The sequence below is a fragment of the Diceros bicornis genome, chromosome 6 (assembly GCF_020826845.1).
Source record: "Diceros bicornis minor isolate mBicDic1 chromosome 6, mDicBic1.mat.cur, whole genome shotgun sequence".
NCBI lineage: Eukaryota > Metazoa > Chordata > Mammalia > Perissodactyla > Rhinocerotidae > Diceros > Diceros bicornis.
The window spans coordinates 80,037,931-80,060,340 of record NC_080745.1 but is presented as its reverse complement, the minus strand read 5'-3'; the positions used below and the strand labels follow the sequence as shown (position 1 = coordinate 80,060,340).

The following is a 22,410-nucleotide window of genomic DNA, read 5'->3' as shown; positions in this document are numbered from 1 at the left end:
TAGGTTTTTACCTTTCATAAACTCATGTGATTTGTTTAATCCTTTCACACAGAGAGGCCATTTATTCATACTTTGTACCTTTGCTGATCCATCTGAATAGAATGTGTAGCATGTTCCTCCTACACGACTATGAAAATGGGACTTTGCCTTTTAAAAAGATTCTCATTAGTTTTCCTTACTGAGCAGGGTATGACATAATCTACTTTAAGCCACTGAAGTAGTTAAGGCAAAATAATTTTTACACTGATCCATCCAAGAGTCAATTGAAAGAATTTCAGGTATTTTAAATTCTTTCTCTCCTGGGTAGCTAAATCTGCAGGAGATATTTTGAATTTGACATTTAAAATAGGAAATTCATCACTTTGATCTTTTTCTAAGGTCTAAAATTTTGAGCTGATAAGAAAGGTCACTTCTCTCTCTGAGGAGGGAGAACTATTAAAAAGTGATTATAATCTTGCTGTTGGCCTTTAATTTTTAGTCTCAGAAATCTTGAGAGCCCTTAGAATTAAAAGTAAAGTATAACCTAAATAGAATATTTTCCCAAAGAACACTTTACAGTCATACTGAGAAATGAATGTAGGATTCAGACTGTGTATGTCTAAAGCATGAACTCTTTTTACGGTCCTTTAAAGAAAATTTTCATTGAATAACATGAATGATTTTTATTTCAAGATGAATTTAAATAGTATAAGACATAATTTCTCAGTAGAAGGAGTTTTCTTTTTGTTTTGGTAAGGAGTACTTTCTTGTCAAAGAAATATATTTGCATTTGTATTGAGTTTCAATGGACTTTGAAACTCCTAATCAAGATTTTTCAACTTTGTTCCTGTGCCATTTGTTTTACCTGATATAGATCATGGTTGGAAATAAAAGTGGAAAAAAAGACCTAGGGCCTCTGGCTTTTTTAAGTGGCTTTATTGTTTTTTCCTCCTCTTCTTGCTCTTTTGACCTAGAGGATAGGTGGGAGAGAGGAAAGAGAGGAAGAAGGCATACTTTGGTCGTTTTGTACTAGTGGTAGTGAAAGTAGGACAGGTCTTGGGCCGGTGTGGCTCATGGGGGAAGGGTAGAGTGTGTTAGTGTATTAGAGTTCTCCAGAGAAACATAACCCATAAGGTGTGTGTGAGTGTGTATATATACACACATACGTACACACACACACACACAGGCGCACGTATACATAAAAAGATTTATTCTAAGGAATTGGTTTACATAATTAGGAATGCTGACAGGTCCCAGCATCTGCAGGATGAGTCAGCAAGCTAGCAACCAAGGAGAATCTATGGTATAGTTTCAGTCTGAAGGTCAGCAGGCTTGAGGCCAAGGAAGAGGCAATGTTTCAGTTTGAGTCTGAAAGCAAGACAAAGCAGAATTCTTACAAGGCAGTCAGGCAGGAGGAATTCTCTCTCACCTGGGAGAGGGTCACCGTTTTGTTCCATTCAGGCCATCAACTGATTGGGTGAGGCCCACTCACATTAGGGATGGCAATCTGCTTTACTCAGGCTACCAATTTAAATGTTAATCTCATCCAAAACCCTCACAGAAACACCCAGAATAATATTTGACCATATATCTGAGTACCCTGTGACCCAGTCAAGTTGAACCATAAAATTAACCATCACGTTATACATGAAGAACACTTCAAGAGTTTCAAGGTGAATATTCTCCACTGAACTGTTCCGTCTTTAGGGGACACTTGCTTGAAGCTTTTGTCCATTCAATTGAAATGGCTGTGAAATGGGGCAGTTTTAGCCAGTGGTTTGGATTATTGGTCCCAGGTGTCTTGTCCTGGTCTTCTCATCTGTCCTGTGAGACCCACCCTATCTATTTTCTCTGAACTCTATGCCACTTCTTGACAGATGGTTCTTTTTTTTTAAATATTACAGATGATTTTCCTCTGGGCAGCATTATCATTCTCCAACTTACACTTCAATTCATTTGTGTGTAATGAACAACACTGTGTGTAGTGAAAAACAGAACATTTAAAGCTAGCACTTTCTCTCCTCTACTTAGGTGGTTTACAACAATGAACATATGTTCTTACTTCATTTATGTAAATAATACAAATATTCTGAGCAGTACAAAGAACTTTCTGCTTCATAATCTTTATATGCAATAATACACACTCACAGTTTCCTGTCAGAACCAGAGTGTTGTGAGAGGGTCAGGAAAGGCCTCTGATCTGTGAGAACCCTCCCCAGCCCCACCCTGCTATGGAATGTTAACAAGTGGACATTGAATACTCCAGCTGACAGAAAGGAAAAAATGGGCAAATAAAGTTTGCGTTATTTCATTTCTCCCAACTTCTGGAATAAAATGTGCTTATTTTAAAGCTCTGTGTAAATTAGAATTTCTAACTTTTATGAAAAGAATTTAATTCCATCTTGGGCTGCTATGAACCCAAGACAAACTAGCCCTAGACAAAGAAGACAAACTAGATGAACTCAGAAGCCCAGTGATGGATCATTTCCCAGCTGGTAAGTCCTAGAAACTTCACAGGGTAGAGTAGGATGTCATGCTTTCTTTCTCCGGTGCTTTGTGGGAGATTGTTCAGTGTGTTTGGGAATTTTAAGAAAAGGCAATTAGAGAGGAGATTAAGAATATAACTAAAAGTAGAAGTGAGAAGTTAAGAAATCTGAAAGTTATAGTGATTGAGAAACATCGAGTCATTCTGTCCTCAGAGCTAGTATTCCTGTGTATATCCAGTTGCCTCCTTTTCTGGAGGCAACATTAGGCCTTGCCTATCTTCTCAATATTTGTTTTCCATTGCTAGCTTCCTGACTTGTCTTCCTCAGGATTGTATTTTGTCAAATCCACTTTGCCACACTGAGAACATTTATAATGTAGGTGAAAGAATTCAAGAATTCTTGATTTGTTTGTGTTTTATTAAACTTTTTTGGGAGGGAATAATAACATGTATGTAAAAATGTACACAAACTTAGGTAAAGTTTAAAAATAATAAAGTGAATATCCACGTAATCATCATCCAAATCAAGAAATAAAACAATGCTGATGATACCCTAGAGTCTTTTCCTTTTATCCTTTTTTTAAAGAAAAGTTTTTTTGACTGCATATAGATCCTTAGACTACTATAAATATGTATTTGGTATTTTTTTTTAACTTTATATAATTGGAATTTTATTGTATACGTTTTTGTCTTGTTTGTTACACTCGACATTATTTTGTAAGATTCATTCATATTATTTTGTGTAGCTGAAGTTCATTCATATTCATTGATACATAATCCATTTTATGAATGTCTCAGAATGTGTTCCTTCATTGTGGTACTGATAGACATTTGAGTTATTACCAGTTCAGAGAAACTATGGAAATTCCACATGCACATTCTTGGACATGTGTCCTGGTACACAAGTGCTTGTATTTCTGTAAGATACATAGAAGTGGAATCACTGGCTCCTAGGATATGCGTATTTTCAGCTCTACTAGATAATGCAAAGCAGTTTTCTAAAGTGGTGCTATTGATTTATATACCTTCTTCAGTTTGAGAATTCCTGTTATTACACAAATGTACCAACATTTTATACTGTCAGACTTAAAATTTCTCGCCTGTTTGGTGAGTGTGTAGTAATATCTCAGTGTGGGTTTCGTTTGCATTTTCCTAATAACTAATGAAGTCAAGCGCCTTCTTTGTATGTGTATTGGAAGTTTGGACATCCTCTTTTATGGAGTTCCAGTTTTCTGTTAAGTTGTCTGCTTTTTCTCACTAGTTTGTAGAGTTTTCTTTATTCTTTATGGAGACTTAATATATGGAGGTTTAAAAATTTTAGTGTAGTCAAATTTATCATGATGTGGATTTTATACAGATTTTAAAAACATGGAGCAGAGAGACAGTGGTCTAAATATATTTTTGTCTCTTAAGTATCTGGTCTCTGTCACACAGATTCAGATATTCTTATGCCCATATTTCACAAATAGACATTTACTGAAAACATCACCTAATTCTTTCATCCTTCCCTCTCTCTCAAATGTATTATGTAAATAGCTGTTTCTGAATTTTAGATATGGATGTTGACATTTTTTCTATATATATTCTACTTTGTAAATGTCTATGCATCATATTAGTAACTAGTAATTATAGCAGTTCCTTTCTTCCGGTAGTTAGTTTGGTTTCACACAGAAAGGGATGAGAATGAGACAGCTTTTTCTTCCTTGAAGTGATGAAGAGTTTAATAATTTATTAAAAGTGGAAAATATCTTAAATTCTAGTTATGCATTTATGCACCTAGAGAAGAGTTGGATTTTTACTGATCATTTAGAATCTATACATTTTATTTCTTAGATCATAAGGCATCCAGTAATCTCCTGTCGATCTTTTTCTTTCTCCCAAAGCTCCCTCATGTCCATGATCCGGAAGCGATCCCACCCCAGCGGCAGTGGTGCTAAGAAAGAAAAGGCAGCTCAACCAGAAACAAGTAATTCTCACCTCCTTTGGTTTACCTTAAGTGGTTGATGGTGTACAATTTTTCAACAATACACATATTTGTTGAGTTCTTTCACTATGAACAGATTGTTGGGGGAGAGATGTGAACTTAACAGCTATAAGAATGAACCAGATAAGTCATTGCCTTCATGTGGCTTATTGTCTAGAGCAGACAAGCATATGCACATGTCACTGCAATGTGAGGTATGCTATGAAAGGTGTTTTCATTAAGGGATGAGATACTCTGGGGTGTAAAGGAAAGAGAGGGAGTAATTCCACATGAGGGATTTGAGGAAAGGCTTTTAGAGTTGATAGCAAGTGACCTGAAACTTGATCAGGCACCTACTATGTACCACTCTGGTGCTATGTACTGGAGATACAAGACATAGAACTTACATTTGAGTGGGGGACACAGAAAGTAAACAAGTAACTATCCAAATAAATATATAATTATTTAAATACAATGAATAAATACGATTAAATACAACAATCTGTGTACTGTGGAGGAGGAGTACAAGTTGCTAAGAGATTATGGAGGTGGACTGCTCGCGTCAGAAAGTGATGTTTAAGCTGAGTAGTTGTGGATTTAGAAAGTCAGGGTGTGGATATTTAGGATAAAAGGGGTTCACATGGAGGGGCAACAGATTCACAGGTCCAAAGTAGGGAAGGAGCTTGGCGTATTAGGAAACTGAAAGGAGGCTGATATTACTAGAACATGGGGTGCAAGAGAGGAGGTCTGAAAGGTAGGCAGGAGCCAGATTCTAGAGGCTATGGTCAAGATTTTGAAATTTATCCTAAGGGCAGAGGAAGTTTTAAGTAGGGATGTGACATGAACAGATTTGTCTTTTTTAAAAAATCACGCTGGCTGCAGTGAGAGAACAAATAGGCTGTAAAAGAATGAGAGTGGACGAGGGGACTGTTGCAGCCATTCAGATGGATGTTGATGTTGGCTTAGATAAGGGGTGGTAGCAGTGGAGACAGAAAGAAATGGATAAATTCAGGAACTATTCAGGGAGGTAAAATTCACAGGACTCTGTGATTCACTGGGGAGGGAGATGTTGAGGATAATATGAAGAGATGGAATGGAGGGAGAAGGGCTTTCCCATTGGGCAGAGATACCAGGCGGCTAGGTACAGAGTCAGTTCACAGAGCTGTGGGTAGTTTGGTGTGCAGCCGCAGTGAGAGCACAGGCTTGAAATGCTGGGGCCGGATCTTGGGCCTTTCTGCCTAAATTAAACTCAACAATGTTTGCTCAGCACTTATTAGTTACAAAGCATGGTAGATTTGCCTGCTTCAAGCCCAGACAGGTGTAAACTTCTTGGCCCCCTTTTCCTGCCTCCAGGTTTCATTGCTCCATTCCAGCCATCTTCATATCATTGGCAGTGTGGCGTTCTCCGATCATAGGTCCAATCACGTTGTCCTACTCCCTACGACATTTCTGTGCTTCTCGCTGCATCAGAATAGACTCCAAACCCTATAGTCTGTTTACAGACGGTTCTCTGCTTTTACTTCAGCCTCATTTCTCATTACATCTGTCCCACCTTATGGCTAGACCATTACCTCTAAGCCCGCTATGCATTTGCTCCTGTCTTTCCTCATTCTAGAATTTTCCTCCTGCCCTTCCTCTAGTCAGAGCTTTCTCAGGCAAGGTGCTGTTCTAATTCCATATCTCCCATAAGGGTTCCAGGCAATTTGTGTGTTCCAGGCTCTTCCTCCTCTTCCTGTTATTTATTGGTATTAGTGTTAATAATCCAAAATGAATGGCTCATTACTGTGTGTTGCTATAGCATTTTACTTCGAGTTTTGTTATAAGGATTTAATGTCCCATCCCTCAGCCTCTGCCTTGGTGTTTGAATTATTTCCTCTTCTCTCCTCCTGAACAGAGTGCAAACTCTTTGAGGGTTTACTCCTCTTTGCAGCCTCCCACATATTGGATGAATTGAAGTTTAGACTTAGTCTTTTCTTTCTTAGCAAGAACCTCAAAGCACCATTATAAACGAAAACTGTCTGATTTCATCTATATGAATTGACTTTCTGTGCCTGCCTCCTCCAGCCCTTTGGAAGCTATCCCTCTGCATAATAAGGCAGCTGAAAGACAAATTCTGTTTTGCACAAGGCATTGTGGGATTCAGAAGTAGTCCTGCCTTGAGTGATTTGCAGGGCAGCCCTGCTTCTGGGTTCTTGGCTATAAGCCTTCCCTGACACTGTAATTAAAATTAAAATTTGGTTTGTTTCAGTCTTGTTTTGGGACAATTGGTAAGTCTTATAGGGTCAAGAGGGCACTCAAAATAAAATGATTTCCCCTTCTAAGAGAATTACATTATTAGCTTGTCAACCTCGACAGCACCCTTAAATTTTAAAAAAAGTATTCTAGAACTTATTAACCCCCAATGTTAGAAACCATACAGTTTTCCTTATGAAAATGATGTTTCATTTATAATTCATGAAATGTGGCAGTATTTTCTCCCTCATCCTTGAGCTATTGTGTTGTTACTTTGGGAATCTAGGTAGAGTTACTGACGTAGAAGTTGCTCATGAGATTTTAAACTTGAGCCACCCTGCATCATACTGCCTTAAATGATTATGTACCATAGCCACACATTGTTGGAGCCTCTCTTTGTCTGCAGGGCAGTTATTTATAGTGTCTTGTTAATAGTTCGCACTAAAAATAGTTGTTGAATGAATAAATCAACAGTGATTAAATGCATGATGAATAAATGTAGAGCATCAAACCTTGGAGTCGTCTGTGACACTTTGGAGTTTGCATTTATAACCAGTGTTGCTATCACAGTGTTTTCTTTCGTTAGCATCTTATCATGGCTTTTCATATATGGTTGGTATGCTTTTCGGAGCTTATGAATGGAGAAACTTTTTTTTTTTTGTTTTGGTGAGGAAGATTAGCCCTGAGGTAACATCTGTTGCCCATCCTCCTCTTTTTGCTGAGGAAGACCGGCCCTGGGCTAACATGCATGCCCATCTTCCTCTAGCCAGGCATATATGAGACTCCTGCTACAGCATGGCCCGACAAGTGGTGCATAGGTCCGAACCTGCAAACCCTGGGCCACCAAAGTGGAGTGCACGAACTTAACCACTACGCCACTGGGCCGCCCCGGAGAAACTTTTATTGCTAGATTATGGCTATTAAAAATTTTGATTGTAGGGAAGGTCTGTGGAATATTTTAGAAGTAGTTTTAAGGTCTAAATATAAGAAATCATTACTAGCTTTGAAGTTATTACTCTAATAAGAATGCATTTATTGGACAGGTTCTGAGATTTCAGAGGTATGCCTGCTGTTTATCATATATTTAGTTTGTTAATTGGTTGATATTTTCTTACCTCAGTTTGCTAATCTGTAGAGTGGGGATAATAGTATTTTCTATTTCATAGGGTTGTTGTGAGAATTAGTGAGTCTCACGACATGTGGTGTTTAGAGTAGCTGTACCCAGCACATAGAAAATACTCAAAATGATAGCTTAAAAAAAAAAATGGATAAGGTACCAACCACCCTTTGAGGGGTAGAAGTCAGGCTCTTGTGGTCATTTATGACTTTAGGTCAAATTCAAACTTATTCAACCATGATATGTTCTTTAGAAATTTCGTACATCACGGTGACTAAGATTTTTTTAGTACCTTTTAAAAAATGTTAGTGAAAGAGAAAAGTAATCCTGTGGAATTTAGAAATGCATTTTAGTTTCTTCTCAGTAATAACAAAGGGTTTTATTGAGCCAAAAGGTGATGGTTTTGTCTGTGGATCTTTTTTTGTTTTGTTTTGAGGAACTAACTTATTTTTCAAGTAGGTCTTAAAATTTAAGCCTCAATTAATTACATGTAGCTTTCTGATCCAAGACTGACCTTGAAGCGCTAACTCAAAGAACGTTTGATTTTATTTTCCTGTGGCAGTTCAATAACATTAGACCTGTTGTCTTCATTTGTCCCTTTTCTTTAATCTCCAGTATCCTGCATATTTCTATTGTCCCCCTGATTACATGCTTTTGTGAGACAATTACCAACTGTGTGATTGCAGAAAGAATTACAAAACATACCATGAGCTCTCTGTAGGTGATTCTTGCAGATTTATTAGAACTGCTTAATAGTTTAGAAGTTCGTATAGATTGCTTTTTGCTAGTTCAAAAACAAGATTGGTGAGAGAGAGAAAAAGCTTGTGCAGCTAACCTAGCATTGCCCTTGTATTGTCCCCAAGTAGGGAATCTGATAAGAGTGATTTCTTTTCCTTAAGACCAATTAAGCCTTTACATTTGAAAAAAACTGAGAAATTAAAGCCTGGTTTACAATCTATATACAATACAGATAGTGGCACTTCTCTGAATTATCACTATAATTCTGGCAAGCAAAAATAAGAAACTACTTTAAATTCCTGCTATGTTAGATGCTGCAGCAGATTTGAATGGTGTTGACCATAATTCTCCATCTGTCTGCCTTAATTAGTTTTTGTATGGTGCATTTAATTGGGTTTCAGTCGTTCCTTACAGAGTGCTAATCTGTTTGTAGGCGGTGTTCCTGTTGCCATGCAGCTCTTCCCAAGTCTCACTCAAAATGGAAGCCTTTCTGAAAATCCAATATTTGAAGATTTTTAAAAAATTCCCAGGAATAAATTTCATACCCATACCAGGTGCTTGAATGACAGATCTGGGTTTTATCTCCGCTGATTTTGAATAGGGTCAGCAAAAGCACTGTGTAGAGCATAATAGCTATTCAGATATGGAATGAGTGAGTGAGTGAATGAATGAATGAATTCCTATCTGTAGTAATTATATTGCCTGTCCCCTTGTTGATGTTTGTGAGCCAGCAGCAGAAGCTGTCCAAGAAAGTGCTACTTAAGGGCACATTGTTGATCAACTCACAGTTTTGTCATCTTTCATTTACTGGTGGATGAGTTCTGACTTTGGTGTGATGTTTCCCACGTTGCCTGGCAAAAGATGATTTTTTGTCTTCTGGATCTGAAAATTGTTGTTTGGATTACTGAGAAATTTTAATTCCCAGCATTTCAAGGGCTTGTGAGAATGACAGAACACTACTTGAAGTCAGGACTGTATCAGAAAATGTAGGTTATGGGATGAATGTAGCAGCGATCCCATCCTCGTGGCTATAAAGGTGAGGATAAGGGAACCTTCTAGATTCTCTTAGTTGCTACCTTAGTCATCTATATAAGAGGAATAGCTACCCAGGGTTAGAGTGAAGTCCGGCCATGTGGCAGAAAAAGAGGCCATGATTTAGGCCTCCTTAACACAAAGCCTGACACTACTGTTAATTAGGTTGGGGATGTAGTTGTGATTGCCTCCATTTAGAAGCCATTGTTTTGGGACTTAGTTATTTCTGCTCAAATAGTAAAAATATTAACAGCCATTTAAAGGCAAAGCTTTAACAAGTCAGTCAGTAGATAGATACTTGCTGAGTGCCCACAATAGGCTCCACAACGTGAAGTCTGTTACAGATGCTAATTGGAAGGTCTTAATGAGGTATTTAAACTTAAATATATTGGCTGCAGTGAGTTAGATGGAGGAAGACACAAGATCCAGACTGCATTAATGATGATAAATCTTCCAAAAATCATTCAGTGCTTTTGGTCAAGCTATTCTGCAAAAGAGACAAATTTCACTATTCTGATCAACAGGTTTAAGCTCATCTCGGGTGCATTAATCTAATTGATACATATTTCAACAGCTTCATTGTTTTTATAGTAAAATAGTACAAAGATTAGACAATAGTTGAAATTTTTTATCAAATTTAATTACTTAATTGCAGTCATTTCTGGATGTGTTTTCTTTTACCATTGACAGTTTTAAAAGACTTAAAAAAGATTTGCTTAAATGTTTCCTTCCCGTGTGATTCCTAAACAAAAGGTGGCAGTTTAAATATAGATTTTACCTGTTTGCTGCTCGTTTTTTGACTGTGGATTTCTTCCAAAAAGTAAGAGATCTCTTTGATCTTTTATTTTCAAATGGGCTTTTTGATAGTTATTCCTTCTTTGGGCTGATGTAGGATGTACTGTAAGTTATAAAAACATCTTTGAGGCAAAGATGAGTGATTTTTTGGGTAGGTATAAGGTTGGGCTTTTAAAGACCTGGAAAAATTCAGGTCTGTCATTGTGCTGACAAATGGAACAAAATCCATTGTTTAACATAGATGAGCCGATATGGATTTTTAGGCTACAAATTAGACCTTAAATTTTGTGACTCTTATTTTTCAAAGCAGATCTTTTATTAAAAGATTTTTTATTAAAAAAAATGTTCCTGCCTGGTAGCTGTTAACCTTAGTAAATTGTTGATGTTTTACGACTCTGTCTGAAAAACCACTGTGGTTAATTACATAGTGCAGTCTTTCTAAATCACCAAAAATAGGAAGTAGCTGTTGTAACATAAGATAATTTATGTGTGTATTCTTTGAATAGCTGAAGAAGTCACAGATCTGAAGAGGCAAGCAGTGGAGGAGATGATGGATAGAATTAAAAAGGGAGTTCATCTTAGACCAGTTAATCAGACAGACAGACCGAAGGCAAAGGTATGGAATGATTTAATACTTTTTCACCCCCTTGATGTTTCCTTTTTCAAATGTAAAAATTTGAAATTTGATGAAAGCTACATCAGGACTGACCTTTAAATCTTAGGATAAGGCTAACGTGTCATGAAAGCCTTTACATCCCTATAAGCAGGTTTCAGGAGGACTCTCTTTGACCCCTGGTAAACCTGAATCACTGTGGAGAGTAACACCTGTTATTGCAGGTGCTGTGCTGTCAGCTCCTCGGGAGAGACATTGATATGGACTGTTCTACCATACAAATAACCATTATTACATCCTTTCTTTTCTTTAATTCCTGGTTCTTTTGTCTAATTCGACAAGTATTTATTGACTATCTACTATGTGCCAGGTACTGTTTTAGGCACTGGGCATAAAACTGTAAACAAAATTTAAAAATCCTTGCCTTCCTGAGGCTTCTTTTTTAGTGTGTGGGGGAGGGGAACCGGGCGTAGAGATCACATAATGATGCCAAGACAGACCCAAGGCAGCTTTGGAAAAACAGTGAGATTTACACGATTGTTTTCATTAATTTCACAAACTTTTCCAGGTCACTTCAAGGAGAAAATTTTGTGTATGTATATGTATATATCATTAGCTGTCTTCTAAACTAGACCATAGTGAGCGCCGGGATCTATCAAAGCACCTAGAGTCTAGTTCAGTACTTCTCCTTTCCGTTTAGACCCAATAGTAGAATTTTGGACATTTTTCTTGAACAGTGTTTTTTCTTTCCTCGCTCTAATAAGGTATCAACAGATTGATTCTCTTTCTTTTTCTTCTTCTTCTTTTAAACCAGACTTTATGGTTCTTTCTTACTCTGAAGGATGCCCCTGTTCAACTGCTTCAATGTCCCCAGTATCATGACTGTTCAGTACAAATTTCACTGGGCTTTTAAAGTTGCCACCTGGTCACAGGCAGACAAGATAGCCAGGCAAGGCAGGGATGGCCGTGGTGTGGGCTGCCCATGGAAAGGGAGCTGAAAAGAGGGAAAGAATTCTCGACTCCAAGACCAGCTTTACATCTCATTAAGTGGAAGCTACGGCCAACCACGTAGAGTAATTCGGTTTTGTGCTAGTTTCCTAAGTAAAAGATGGACTGGAGAACTGGAAGAGAAGCTGAGTGTGCACGGTCTGGCACAACTGTTTCTGTGCCTGTGTCTGGTGAGTGAGTGAAGAGCACTGTTGTGGGAGTTGAGGCCCTTGCACCATCCCCCAGCTTCCCGGGCCTTTTTCTCCACAAAATTGGAATTGCATCTGCCCTATCCGACGGACAGGGTTGTTGTCAGGATCAACTGGAATACAGTGAAAACACTTTAAAATGCAGGGTCTAAGAGGAACCTTTCAAAAGAATACATTTTTATGACTTTCATGTCACAACTATTTTGGAAATAATAAGCAAAACCAAACTATTACTAGAGAAAAATGCAATGTCATAAAGAAACTAAATTAGTTTAGAAAGAAAAATGTTGAAAAACTTCTCAAATCATAAGCAGTCAGTGTTCCCTGTGTACTTTCATTCTCAGAACAGCACTTTGTCCCTTGTCTTTCTTGCTGTGGCACTTCCCAACAGTTACACGGTATTTAATGTCAGTTCAAAATCTGGAACACCTGAACAAGGATCAGTGGATGACCAGGTTTTTTGCTGGTAATCATTAAACTATGTAGATGTAGTGCTGAATGACCTGGTCAATAACCTTTAAAACAAATGGTCACTGCATGCTTGAGTACAAGTGTCTTCTCCCAGTACCATCAGTGCTTTCCTGACATGAAACACGTTATGAGAGTATGCAGTCCAGGCTTCAAAAGGCTCATGCAGTCAGAGAGCAACTTGAGTGGCTTGGTGGCACTTTTGAGTATGCCCTTAGCCAGGGCGTTTGTTCAGAAGTCACAGCCTGTCACCTGAACAGAAGTCAAACCTGCCTTAAGAATGCTAATTTAACTGCATATTTTCTAAATTCCTTGTTGGTGGTGGTGGTGCTGGTATGGTTAAAATTAGTGTCTTAGAGCTTTTGAGTGGCATTTATGACTGGCACTGATGGCATGTGTATTTCACAGACAAGCTAGGCTATGAAAGTTGAATGCCTTGGTCTAATTTGTATAAGAGCAGCAAACCTCTCTCTTTCTCTCTCTCACTTTTTCTCTCTCACTGTCCATTTTTAAAATTTGGAATGGGATCTTATTATCTTTTGAGAGGAAGGGATTATAGGTTGCTATTAATCACCTCCCATTTCTTGAGAGAGAAATTAGCCTTACCTCTTTTCCAGAAATGAGAGGCCTGAGGGGCTTCTTCCACTGTGTCTTGCAGGGTTTCTCTTCATCTCTATCCTTTGTGAAAGCAAGTGGTACAGGGGAGATCAGAGGTCGTCTTTGATCTTTTTCATGAGGGCCTCATGCTAAATTTTCCCTCCATTAAATTAGTTGAGGGATCCACAGAGACTGTTGGGTATTGTGGGGCAGGCAAATATTACCCAGAACTGCATTTCAAATTATGTTATTCCTGGTGTAGTCAGAAGAGAACTGGGCTTGTAATCAAGACACCTGACTCAAATACAGCCTTCCACAAGGTGTAACTCTCCTCATAAGTGAGATGAAGTGATTGGACTCCATGCCCTCCAAGGACTTTTACTGCTTTGATAGCCAGTGATGCTAACATTCTCCTATAAGCCACGTTCTTTGCTCGTCCCTACCCCCGACTCAATCCTCTTGTGAAATTCATGAAACCAGACGTGCCAGTCCTCTGCAATCTGGCCTCCACCTGGAGCTCACAGAGCTGAGAGAGGTTTTCTGCCCTGTCACTTGCTTTCTGCTCTGTACTGCTGCCTTCCTAGTTCTAACTTGCTGGCAGAAATCCAGTAATGCAAGTGGAGAAAAGTTTATTGTAAAAAGTTCTGAATAATTTGGAATTAAATCTTTGAAATCTGGTGTTGACCAAATCTTTTCTATGTATGATAACAGGAGGTAACAAAATGATGTTTAGAAAATCGTAGCTTGAGGCCTTTTCCTTTGAATAGTACTTCTGATTTACATTTAACTGACACTTGGGAGCACTAACGTGTCTAATACTTTTTCCTAACCATAAGACATAGAGCTAATTAAAAAGAATGTAGTCAGTATAAGCTACCAGCTCTTTGCCATGTAAAAATTTTTGTTTAGTATTTTAAAACTGAATTACTCAGTAATTTTTTTTCTTTTTAAAATTGTAGCCAGAATCTTCAAAAGGCTCTGAAAGTGCAGTGAATGAACTAAAAGGAATACTGGTAAGAGTAGATCTCAGTTTATTATTTAGATAATGGGAAAATGAAAGGAGAATATTTTGAAAATCTATTTTTATGAATAGTTGGTTGTGATATGTTTTATTTCCGTTTATAGTAAGCTTGATTTCTTTTGATAGTTCGCTTGATTGTGCTATGAACTCCTCCACTGGGTGTGTTAATAATGTATCAATACTCTGCTGTTTCTATTTTAAAAGAATGGTTACACTTTCACCAAAATCATTGTTTCCTGGTCTGGCCCTCCATTCCTTCAAGATAAAGTGTCTGGACAGATGTGAGGATCAGTACATGCTTATTAATCACAAATATAATAGAGTCTCTTACATTAGGTTAGGGCTTAACTTTGGGGCGTGAAAGTGGAATTCTTGGCACCTAAATCTGAGCTCCTACCCAGATTTGTTAGTATCAAGGTCACAGTCTGCTTTTTCTCACAGTTTAAAAAATTATTTGATGATAAATTGGAAAATAAAAGTCCCTTTCTTCATGTTATTAATTTCATTTTCTAAAAGTAATTCATATTCATTGAAGAACACGCTTAATGCCCATCTCTAGTCATATTTCTTTTTTCCAAAGTATGAGCTTTTGCCAACGGAATAAATGAGTACTGCCCTGTCCAACAGTTGCAGTCAGAGACAAACACCCCACTTAGAAAATGTTTCAGATACTAAGAGCTCTATTCTCAGATCCTGTTACAGTCTCAATATCAGTTATTATGCATAGTAAGTCAACAAACATGGGGGCGGAGGTACAGAACTAATATTCCCATGTTTGTTGTTACTGGGCTAATTATGCATTGCATGTAGACATCCACATAATTGTGGTAAACAAAATTATTTTCATCAAGCTTGAAACAGTAGACTTAGCTCAGAATGGCTTAATTAGTTTGCTTTAGTTTTAGGTGAGTGGAGTTAGTACTAAAGAGAGGTATGGCACTGGCTAACAGTGATGGTCTACCTACAGAATAAAGTATTAAAACTATCTAAAAAGTATGTGGTTATTATCTAATGTATTCTTTGATGAGAAAATTTTGTTTTTTAGTGTTCTGTTAAGGAGAACTCCTTATGACAGTCCCTTTTGTTGTCTCTTCATTGTCATCCTAATTCCTGTTTATGAAGACATCCCCAGGGGCTCTGTGAGGTTCTGGAGTATAGTTCTGATCATCAGTGAAAGAGTAGTCTGCTGAGTTTGACTTTTTAAAAATTAGGTTTATTTGAAAAGTCAGACATCCATAGGAGATACACATGATATTTGATTTATCCAAGACGTCCCACTCCCTGATAATGCTGAATGATACCAAGTTTACTGAATTATAGGATTGCTCCTAAAGATCATATTCAAAATCATATTCACTATAATTTTGTGTCACTTCAAGGAGAGAAATTTGTGAAATGGATTTTTGTGAAATAATTTACAGATTATAAAAATTGTCAAAACATCTTTCTTTTCTGCAAATTGCTCCCATCCTCCTTGCCCTGATTTATCATTAGATTTCTCTACCTTATCTGACATTAATGTGTCACTAATAGCTATTATTCTGGTAATATTATTTCTTTGCATTAACTTTTTTTAGAAAGGGGAACTCACAATGCTCTCCCCTACTCTTCTTTGTCAAATGGCAACTCTCCGCTACCCCCATAGGAGTTTCCTTTGAGGGATGATGGATCATTTGTGACTCCCAGTCACTTGGGGCCAATAAACCATATAACTTTCTTGTAAGAGAGAGAGAAAGGAAGCCCCTATTAGATGGGGCTTTATTGGTGCTTCTCACTAGAGTTCAGACTGTTAGGATCATCCAAGTTAATACCCAGCAAAGCACGTGACAACAACCTCACAGTTGTGGCACATGAGAAACAAACGTGAAAAGCCTACAGATTGTGCATTGAGGTAGAAAGCGAGCACCTGTACCAAGAGATGCCAAGAAACACCGTGTTCAGTTCTAGTGTAGAACAGAAACCAGGAATAAACTCAATGTGGGAGTATTTTTGCTGAAATGAAAAGCAACCTGAGTTGTAAGGGACATCCACAATGTAGAGATTTGGCCTATTGCTGAAAGTAAGCCCATGGGTAGAAAAATAGATCCCTGGTTTGGGGGGTTGGAAAACCTCACTCTATTTTAAATTGTACAGTTTGCCAATTTTTAAAGTCTCAGTGTTGACTGAATTTATTTTTCTAAGCCTGTCTACACCTAATTGTAGTTAAAAAATATATAGTTATTTTCTCATAGTCACACAAAGGTTTTTTGAGGTTTTGGAAACCTCTTGAGTCATCCCAGTCATTTAAAAGCTACTCAAAGTGGAATTGGCGATTTCTGAAGAATAAATCAATGCAAATTAATCTAAAAGTCTCTTCTTAAGTTCACTTGCCTCTAAATCAAAGAAATAAAAATAGTTTTTAAAAAATTCTCTTTCAGGTCTTTTTTGAACATCTTCAGTTTTTCAAAGTACCCGGGAATTGTTGAATAGTGAATTTTGCCACCTGATAATTAGATTAGTCGGTATTATGAACATTTAACTAACACGGGGACTAAGATTGTTAAATGATCAAAGTGGTTTGAAGTAGAATTAGAGTGCCGTTTTGGGAATTAGAAGAGCTAAGTTCAAGGTCCAGCCCTCTTACTGACTTATTGTGGGACCTGGGTCAAACCCCAAGGCTCACTGAGTTTGAATTTTCTTCCCTGTAGAGTGAAGGAATTGAATGTACCACATGGTTTCTGAGTTAATTTCTGGTTCTCAGATTTTATGATTATAATATAATTAGATAAGTAAGACAATCTTGGTACTTTATTAGCTGAGCTCCTTGATCATTTCAGTTGAGAGTCATGCAGAAACCTTTCTTTCCTCCGTAATTGCCTCCATACTTAAAGTTCATACATAGATTAGCTGAATCAACCACATCAGTCAGTGCATGGAGAAAAAAGTTTGGGATTGAAGGATTAGAACTTGGAAAATGGATTCCTTCAGTATATCAGGTGTGATGAGAGGGACGCTCACCACAATCAGGAATTTGGGGAAGTAATCCTGTTATCCAAACGAAAAATAGAGAATATTGTGAAAATAAATTCTTCAATAAAAGGTGTCATTGGAAGAAAAAGATACATATCTTTTTCTTGAATTAACTTCAGCCATTGGGAAAATCACCCAGACTGTCCTTGATATTCACACAATGTAGTACTTTTATGAATTATTTTAATAGTACTGGCCGTAAGTTTTTCAAATATCTGTTTACAGATGATACAGCTGGTAAGTTTTTTTAAATTATAAACACAAATGATTTGGGAATAGTTTTCCTAATACATTTTTTTTTCAAATTTATGTAAAGTGGCTTTAGTTCTGTTTTCTTTACTTTATCAGTGTCAATCCTAACTTCCTATATAACTTGTTGATGAGTGGGTACAGATCTGCATTGTTAACTGTTAAATAAATAAACCAAGTCATCTAATTTTTTAATTATAAAGTAAGCTATTATAGTGTTACATGTAACATGATTTTCCTTTGAATATATTTTATGAATTTTTGCAATAAGTGAAAAGCAGAAAGAGGTACTTCCAGGGGGAGAGTATTGTATGCTTGATTAAAATATGAGCCTTATCTAAGTATTTTACACATCAGTTTTGGTTTGGCAGCTGACAGCAAAAGAATATACCCTTAATCTTGTTAGTCAATTTCCCTCCTGACAACAGGCTGCTTTTCAATAACTACGTAGTTAGGGGGAAAAAACCCTTTCTAAATCAAACGACATAATAATCTGTATCATGTGAAATTTGTAACTACCTAATTGTACAAGCTATCTTTTTTGTTTTATAGGCTAAAGAAAAAACACAAGTTACCATTTTTAGCCAGTAGAATTCTTAGAATCCTTCAGGAAGTTGGCGGGAGGCAGGGAGCAGGATTAAGGCAAGCTCATAGTGAGCTGAAATGACAAGGCTGTCTTGGGTGTTAGCCTTGGTGGGCAAAAGCTGCCTTCTGACTCTGGCATGAAGTCTGGCACGTTATACCAGACTTGAGGTTCTGATTTGCTCTGATCAAAAGATTGTGGTTCTCCTGGCTTTTTTTTCCCCCCAGCCTGTGGCCCAGCTAAGGAGGGCTATTTCAAAGAAATAGTAGGCATTTCTTAGGAAAGAAAATGGACCACTTGTAATGGTGGAGTGCTAAATCCTTACATAGAAGAAGAAGTACATCACCCAGTGTTCTGTACAAACACTTGACTGGTAATAAAGATGAAAAGCCATAGCTCTCCCTCCATAATACACTTCCTGAAGGAGCCGGGGCACGGAACCCCTGCCTAGGTGTTTCTCTGTCATCTCAAGAGTCAATACCAATTTTAGCAGGAGCACAGCTTTATAGCATCTCTTGTTTCCTTCAGTATCTTTTGGACCCTGAATAATACATTCACTGCTTCCTCTGTTAGGAATATAGACTTATGTTGCCGGCCCCTTCCTTGCCTCCCTGTATGATCATAACCTTTCCTCTTTCACAATGAAGTCAAGGTGTACTAAGTGCAGCACTTCTTTGGGTAGACCACTGGAGAGCATTATGTGCCTCCTTTGGCAGCCATAACACCGTTATCACCAGTTGTGCAGCCAGGGTCAGTGTCTCTGAACAATCAGCCACACATTTTTCAGTGCCACAAGGATTTGGGTTCAGTAGTTCATGGCTGCCGTATCGAGATGATCTTCTAAGGTGAGTTCAATATATCCATTCTCTTCTCCACACGATCAGGCAACACATATCAGAATCTTAATCATCGATGTGCAGGTACCTTCCCACTACTGAATTTTGGTTAGCTCATCAAGAGGTGTTCTTGTTCTGTTCTTTTGATATGAAAGCTAACATCTTACATCATCAGTAGCATCTTCTTAAATGATCCAACACTGTGTGTTGTTGAAGATACACACATTAAAAATATATACATAGCAAATTCATTTTATTTCCTAATTCCTTTCAAATTCTGGTAATGTTTTGGTGGTTTGATTTTTATCATCTTTTGTATATTGTATTAACCTTTTTGTTTTTGTTTTGTTTTCACTTTAGGGGACACTTAACAAATCCACTAGTTCAAGAAGCTTAAAATCCCTTGACACTGAAAACAGTGAAACTGAGTTAGAAAGGATTTTGCGTCGCAGAAAGGTGACAGCAGAAGCAGATAGCAGTAGTAAGCTGGTTTGAATTCTCCATAGTTCTACTCTTTCTCTCTGAAACATCTTCCTTTAAGTCCCTTTTTAACATGAAATGATCTTTTAGAAATTATTATTGAATTTTTTTTAATGTGAGTGAGAAGTATTGGATGGGCAAAGGTACTTATGAATATCTCATAAGAACTCTTATGTATTTTTATTTATTGGCATATTTGTTTATTTATTTATTTGTAGGTAATCAGGCTTTTATAGATCTAGTTTGCTTAATGCAAGATGCCCTTGTGTAAAGACATTCAGGATGGGCTTTGGCAACAATATAGCATTGAGTACAGGCTCCAGAAGCAGACTGCATGAGTTTGAATCCTAGCTCTGCCATTTATTAGCTGCTTGCCCTTAAACAATTACTCAACTTTTCTGTGCCTCGGTTTCTTTATCTATAAAATGAGGATAATAAAAGCACTACCTTATAGGATTATTCTAAGTATTAAGTAAGTTAATATATGAAAAGTGCTGAGCACTGTTCCTGGAACAAAGTCAGCACACAATAATTAGTAGCAATAGTAGTAATTACACATCAGTTACAAATACAGAAAAATCATCTTTATCATTCATACCCATTTTGTTTATTGTCTCTGCCTGTGAACCAAGTGAATGAGAAATTCCAGCTCTGTCACCAACTATAAATGACCATCTGAGCAAGTCCATTGCTCACAGTTTGCATATGTCATGATATGCATGTATTAGACCTCAGAATCTCCTCCAAAACTAATTTTGTATGTCTTCAGTTTTTTTCCATTGGCTTGGTCGTGGGAATTAGCAGAAACCTTTATGAGGGGAGGGTGGCTTTGAAAAAGTACTCTAAAATGAAATGAATCAGCAACCATAGCTAATGTGCTGAATCTTTTAGACTCAGTTCAGTCAACTCTAGTTAGTCCAGTAACAGTTTAAATTTGCACTGAGTCGTGTTTACTAAGTTTAAGTTGCTAGAATATTAAGGATTTGGGTTTTTGATAATCAAGCTGTAGTTTTCACATCGGGATGTACTCAAACAGTTGAGTAAATTGGTTCCTTGAACCAGAAGCAGCATAATACTGGCCAAACCTTTATTATAAAAAGATGAAACCTTTGTTTCCTTCTTAGAAAAAAAAAAAAATCAGCCATGCAGTTTTTAGTTTGGTCTGGAAATTTTGATGTTAATATACTATAAGAATCCCCCCCACCTGAAAAATAACCACCTCTCAAGAAAATTAAGGGTACCATAAGAGATTTTTTTTTCTTAAGATTGCTTTACAAGCATTTACCAGCCTCCATAATGAATCATATTCATTTTGTGTCTTAATCAATGACCTAATCACCTCTTCCAACATTTCATCCTTAAAATACATATGTGGCCATCATTATTTTTTAGGACTTTGTGGATGCCATTTTAGTGCTCTGTCATTTACATTTTGTATTTCGTGGCTGATCTTTTTGTTCCTCCAGAAACCTGCTTTCTTCACTCATGAACTGGGTTAAACATGCAGCACTTGCTATTTCAGAGTTAGTTTTCAATGGGAGAAACGAGGAAACATTTTCATTTTAGTCAATATGAAAATTTGAATATTTAAAAGAGAGGAGGAAGGTAGGAACACATTTTGTAGGCATGGTGAGAATCTCATTTTATTTATTATATTCCACTAAAATACAAATATTCGATATATCATTTGAGAGAAGTTAGGATAAGAGATATATACTCAATAAAATCCTTAATGTTTCGATAGAGAAATAAGGAGTGTGTAATTGGCAGGGTGGAGAGGAAACATACTGAGGGAGTGATTGTAATTGAGCAGAAATTTTCTTTTGAGCTCTGTAGTAGCCAAAGCAAAAAAAAAAAAAAAAAAGAGTGGGGGAGGAAACAAACTTACAAACTCGATCATCAAGTAGAAGAAATCATACCTTTTTTTTGGATGGTACAAATATTTTCCTGGCATCAAACTGGAAGAGGCATTTACCATGTAAATCTTTTTATAAAGATCATGGAATGACAAAGTGAAAATCTGGTGCTGGAGGGAGAATAAGAAGCTAAGCAGCGCGGCTGCGTGGTGGGAGCAGATTACAGAGATGAGTTGGATAGGTGTGTGCCTCAGGTATACTTGAATCTCTGAGATTTTTTTTCTTCTACACACAAAGGCTTATGGGAAAGCTAAATGTGAGGTCACAAAGTGGACAAAGGAAGCATCATAAGAGAGGCAGAGGCAGCCTCAGGTCTGCAGAACTCAGATCCCAGGGGCCAGGGAAGCCCCTTCTTTAGAATTTTTCTTTTGCACTCGTTATTCCCTTGTTTAACCTAGACTTGCGGCCACCAAGCTGACATTTTACATTGCAGCAAGTGCCTCTTGGAAAACATTGGGCAGCTTCAACGGGATGCAATAATAATAATAATAATCTTAAACATTAGGCATTTTTCTTTATTTCTTTTTGTATTTAAGAAAAATAAGAGCTCTGGCTCAGCTCACCCACTTTCCTTCCTTTTTAATTGGCTTCAGTTGCAGAACAAGTAGCAGGCGTTGGTGTATTCAGAAACAGATCTTGCTTTCCTATAAGAACAGATTGTTTAAAGCTGTCTAGTGTTGCAGTCAACAGTTATCCAAGGGGTGAAGGGAGCTGCTCTGAAGCAAATCTTGAATTCAACTTCATATTTATATTTTCAGGAACTTTCTTTCTTGATCTTCCTGCCCTTCTCTTTACTTCCACATCCCCATGCAACATGAGGCTTATCATAGATGGGAGGGAAAGACCTTTTGAACCAGAATATTCAATAATGTCACAACCTTTTCTGCAGATGGTATAGATGAAATAAATGAGGAAGATGGACACTGATGCTTTGTAAGCTGAGCCTTTCCGCTAGACCTGAGGAGATCTGTGTCTCCCACGTGGCGTAAGGCTAAAGAAGGTGCAACAACAAAATGGCTGAACAATTTTCCAGCCCCTCTTAGATAGGTTTTTCAAATTAGAACTTCATTTTTGGAGTTGATATGTTACCCTGTTGTAATA

General features: G+C 37.4%; 1 protein-coding gene across 3 annotated transcripts in view; it reads left to right on the top strand.

The window, feature by feature from the left end:
* SHTN1 (shootin 1) overlaps positions 1-22,410 on the top strand; it is a 95,609-nt gene that overhangs the window by 55,079 nt on the left and 18,120 nt on the right. For all 3 annotated transcript variants that reach the window (XM_058544087.1, XM_058544088.1, XM_058544089.1), the window contains 4 exons: positions 4,348-4,430; positions 10,848-10,957; positions 14,175-14,228; positions 19,274-19,394. In XM_058544087.1, the coding sequence (XP_058400070.1) occupies positions 4,348-4,430; positions 10,848-10,957; positions 14,175-14,228; positions 19,274-19,394 (368 nt within the window). The remainder of the gene's footprint in view (positions 1-4,347; positions 4,431-10,847; positions 10,958-14,174; positions 14,229-19,273; positions 19,395-22,410) is intronic.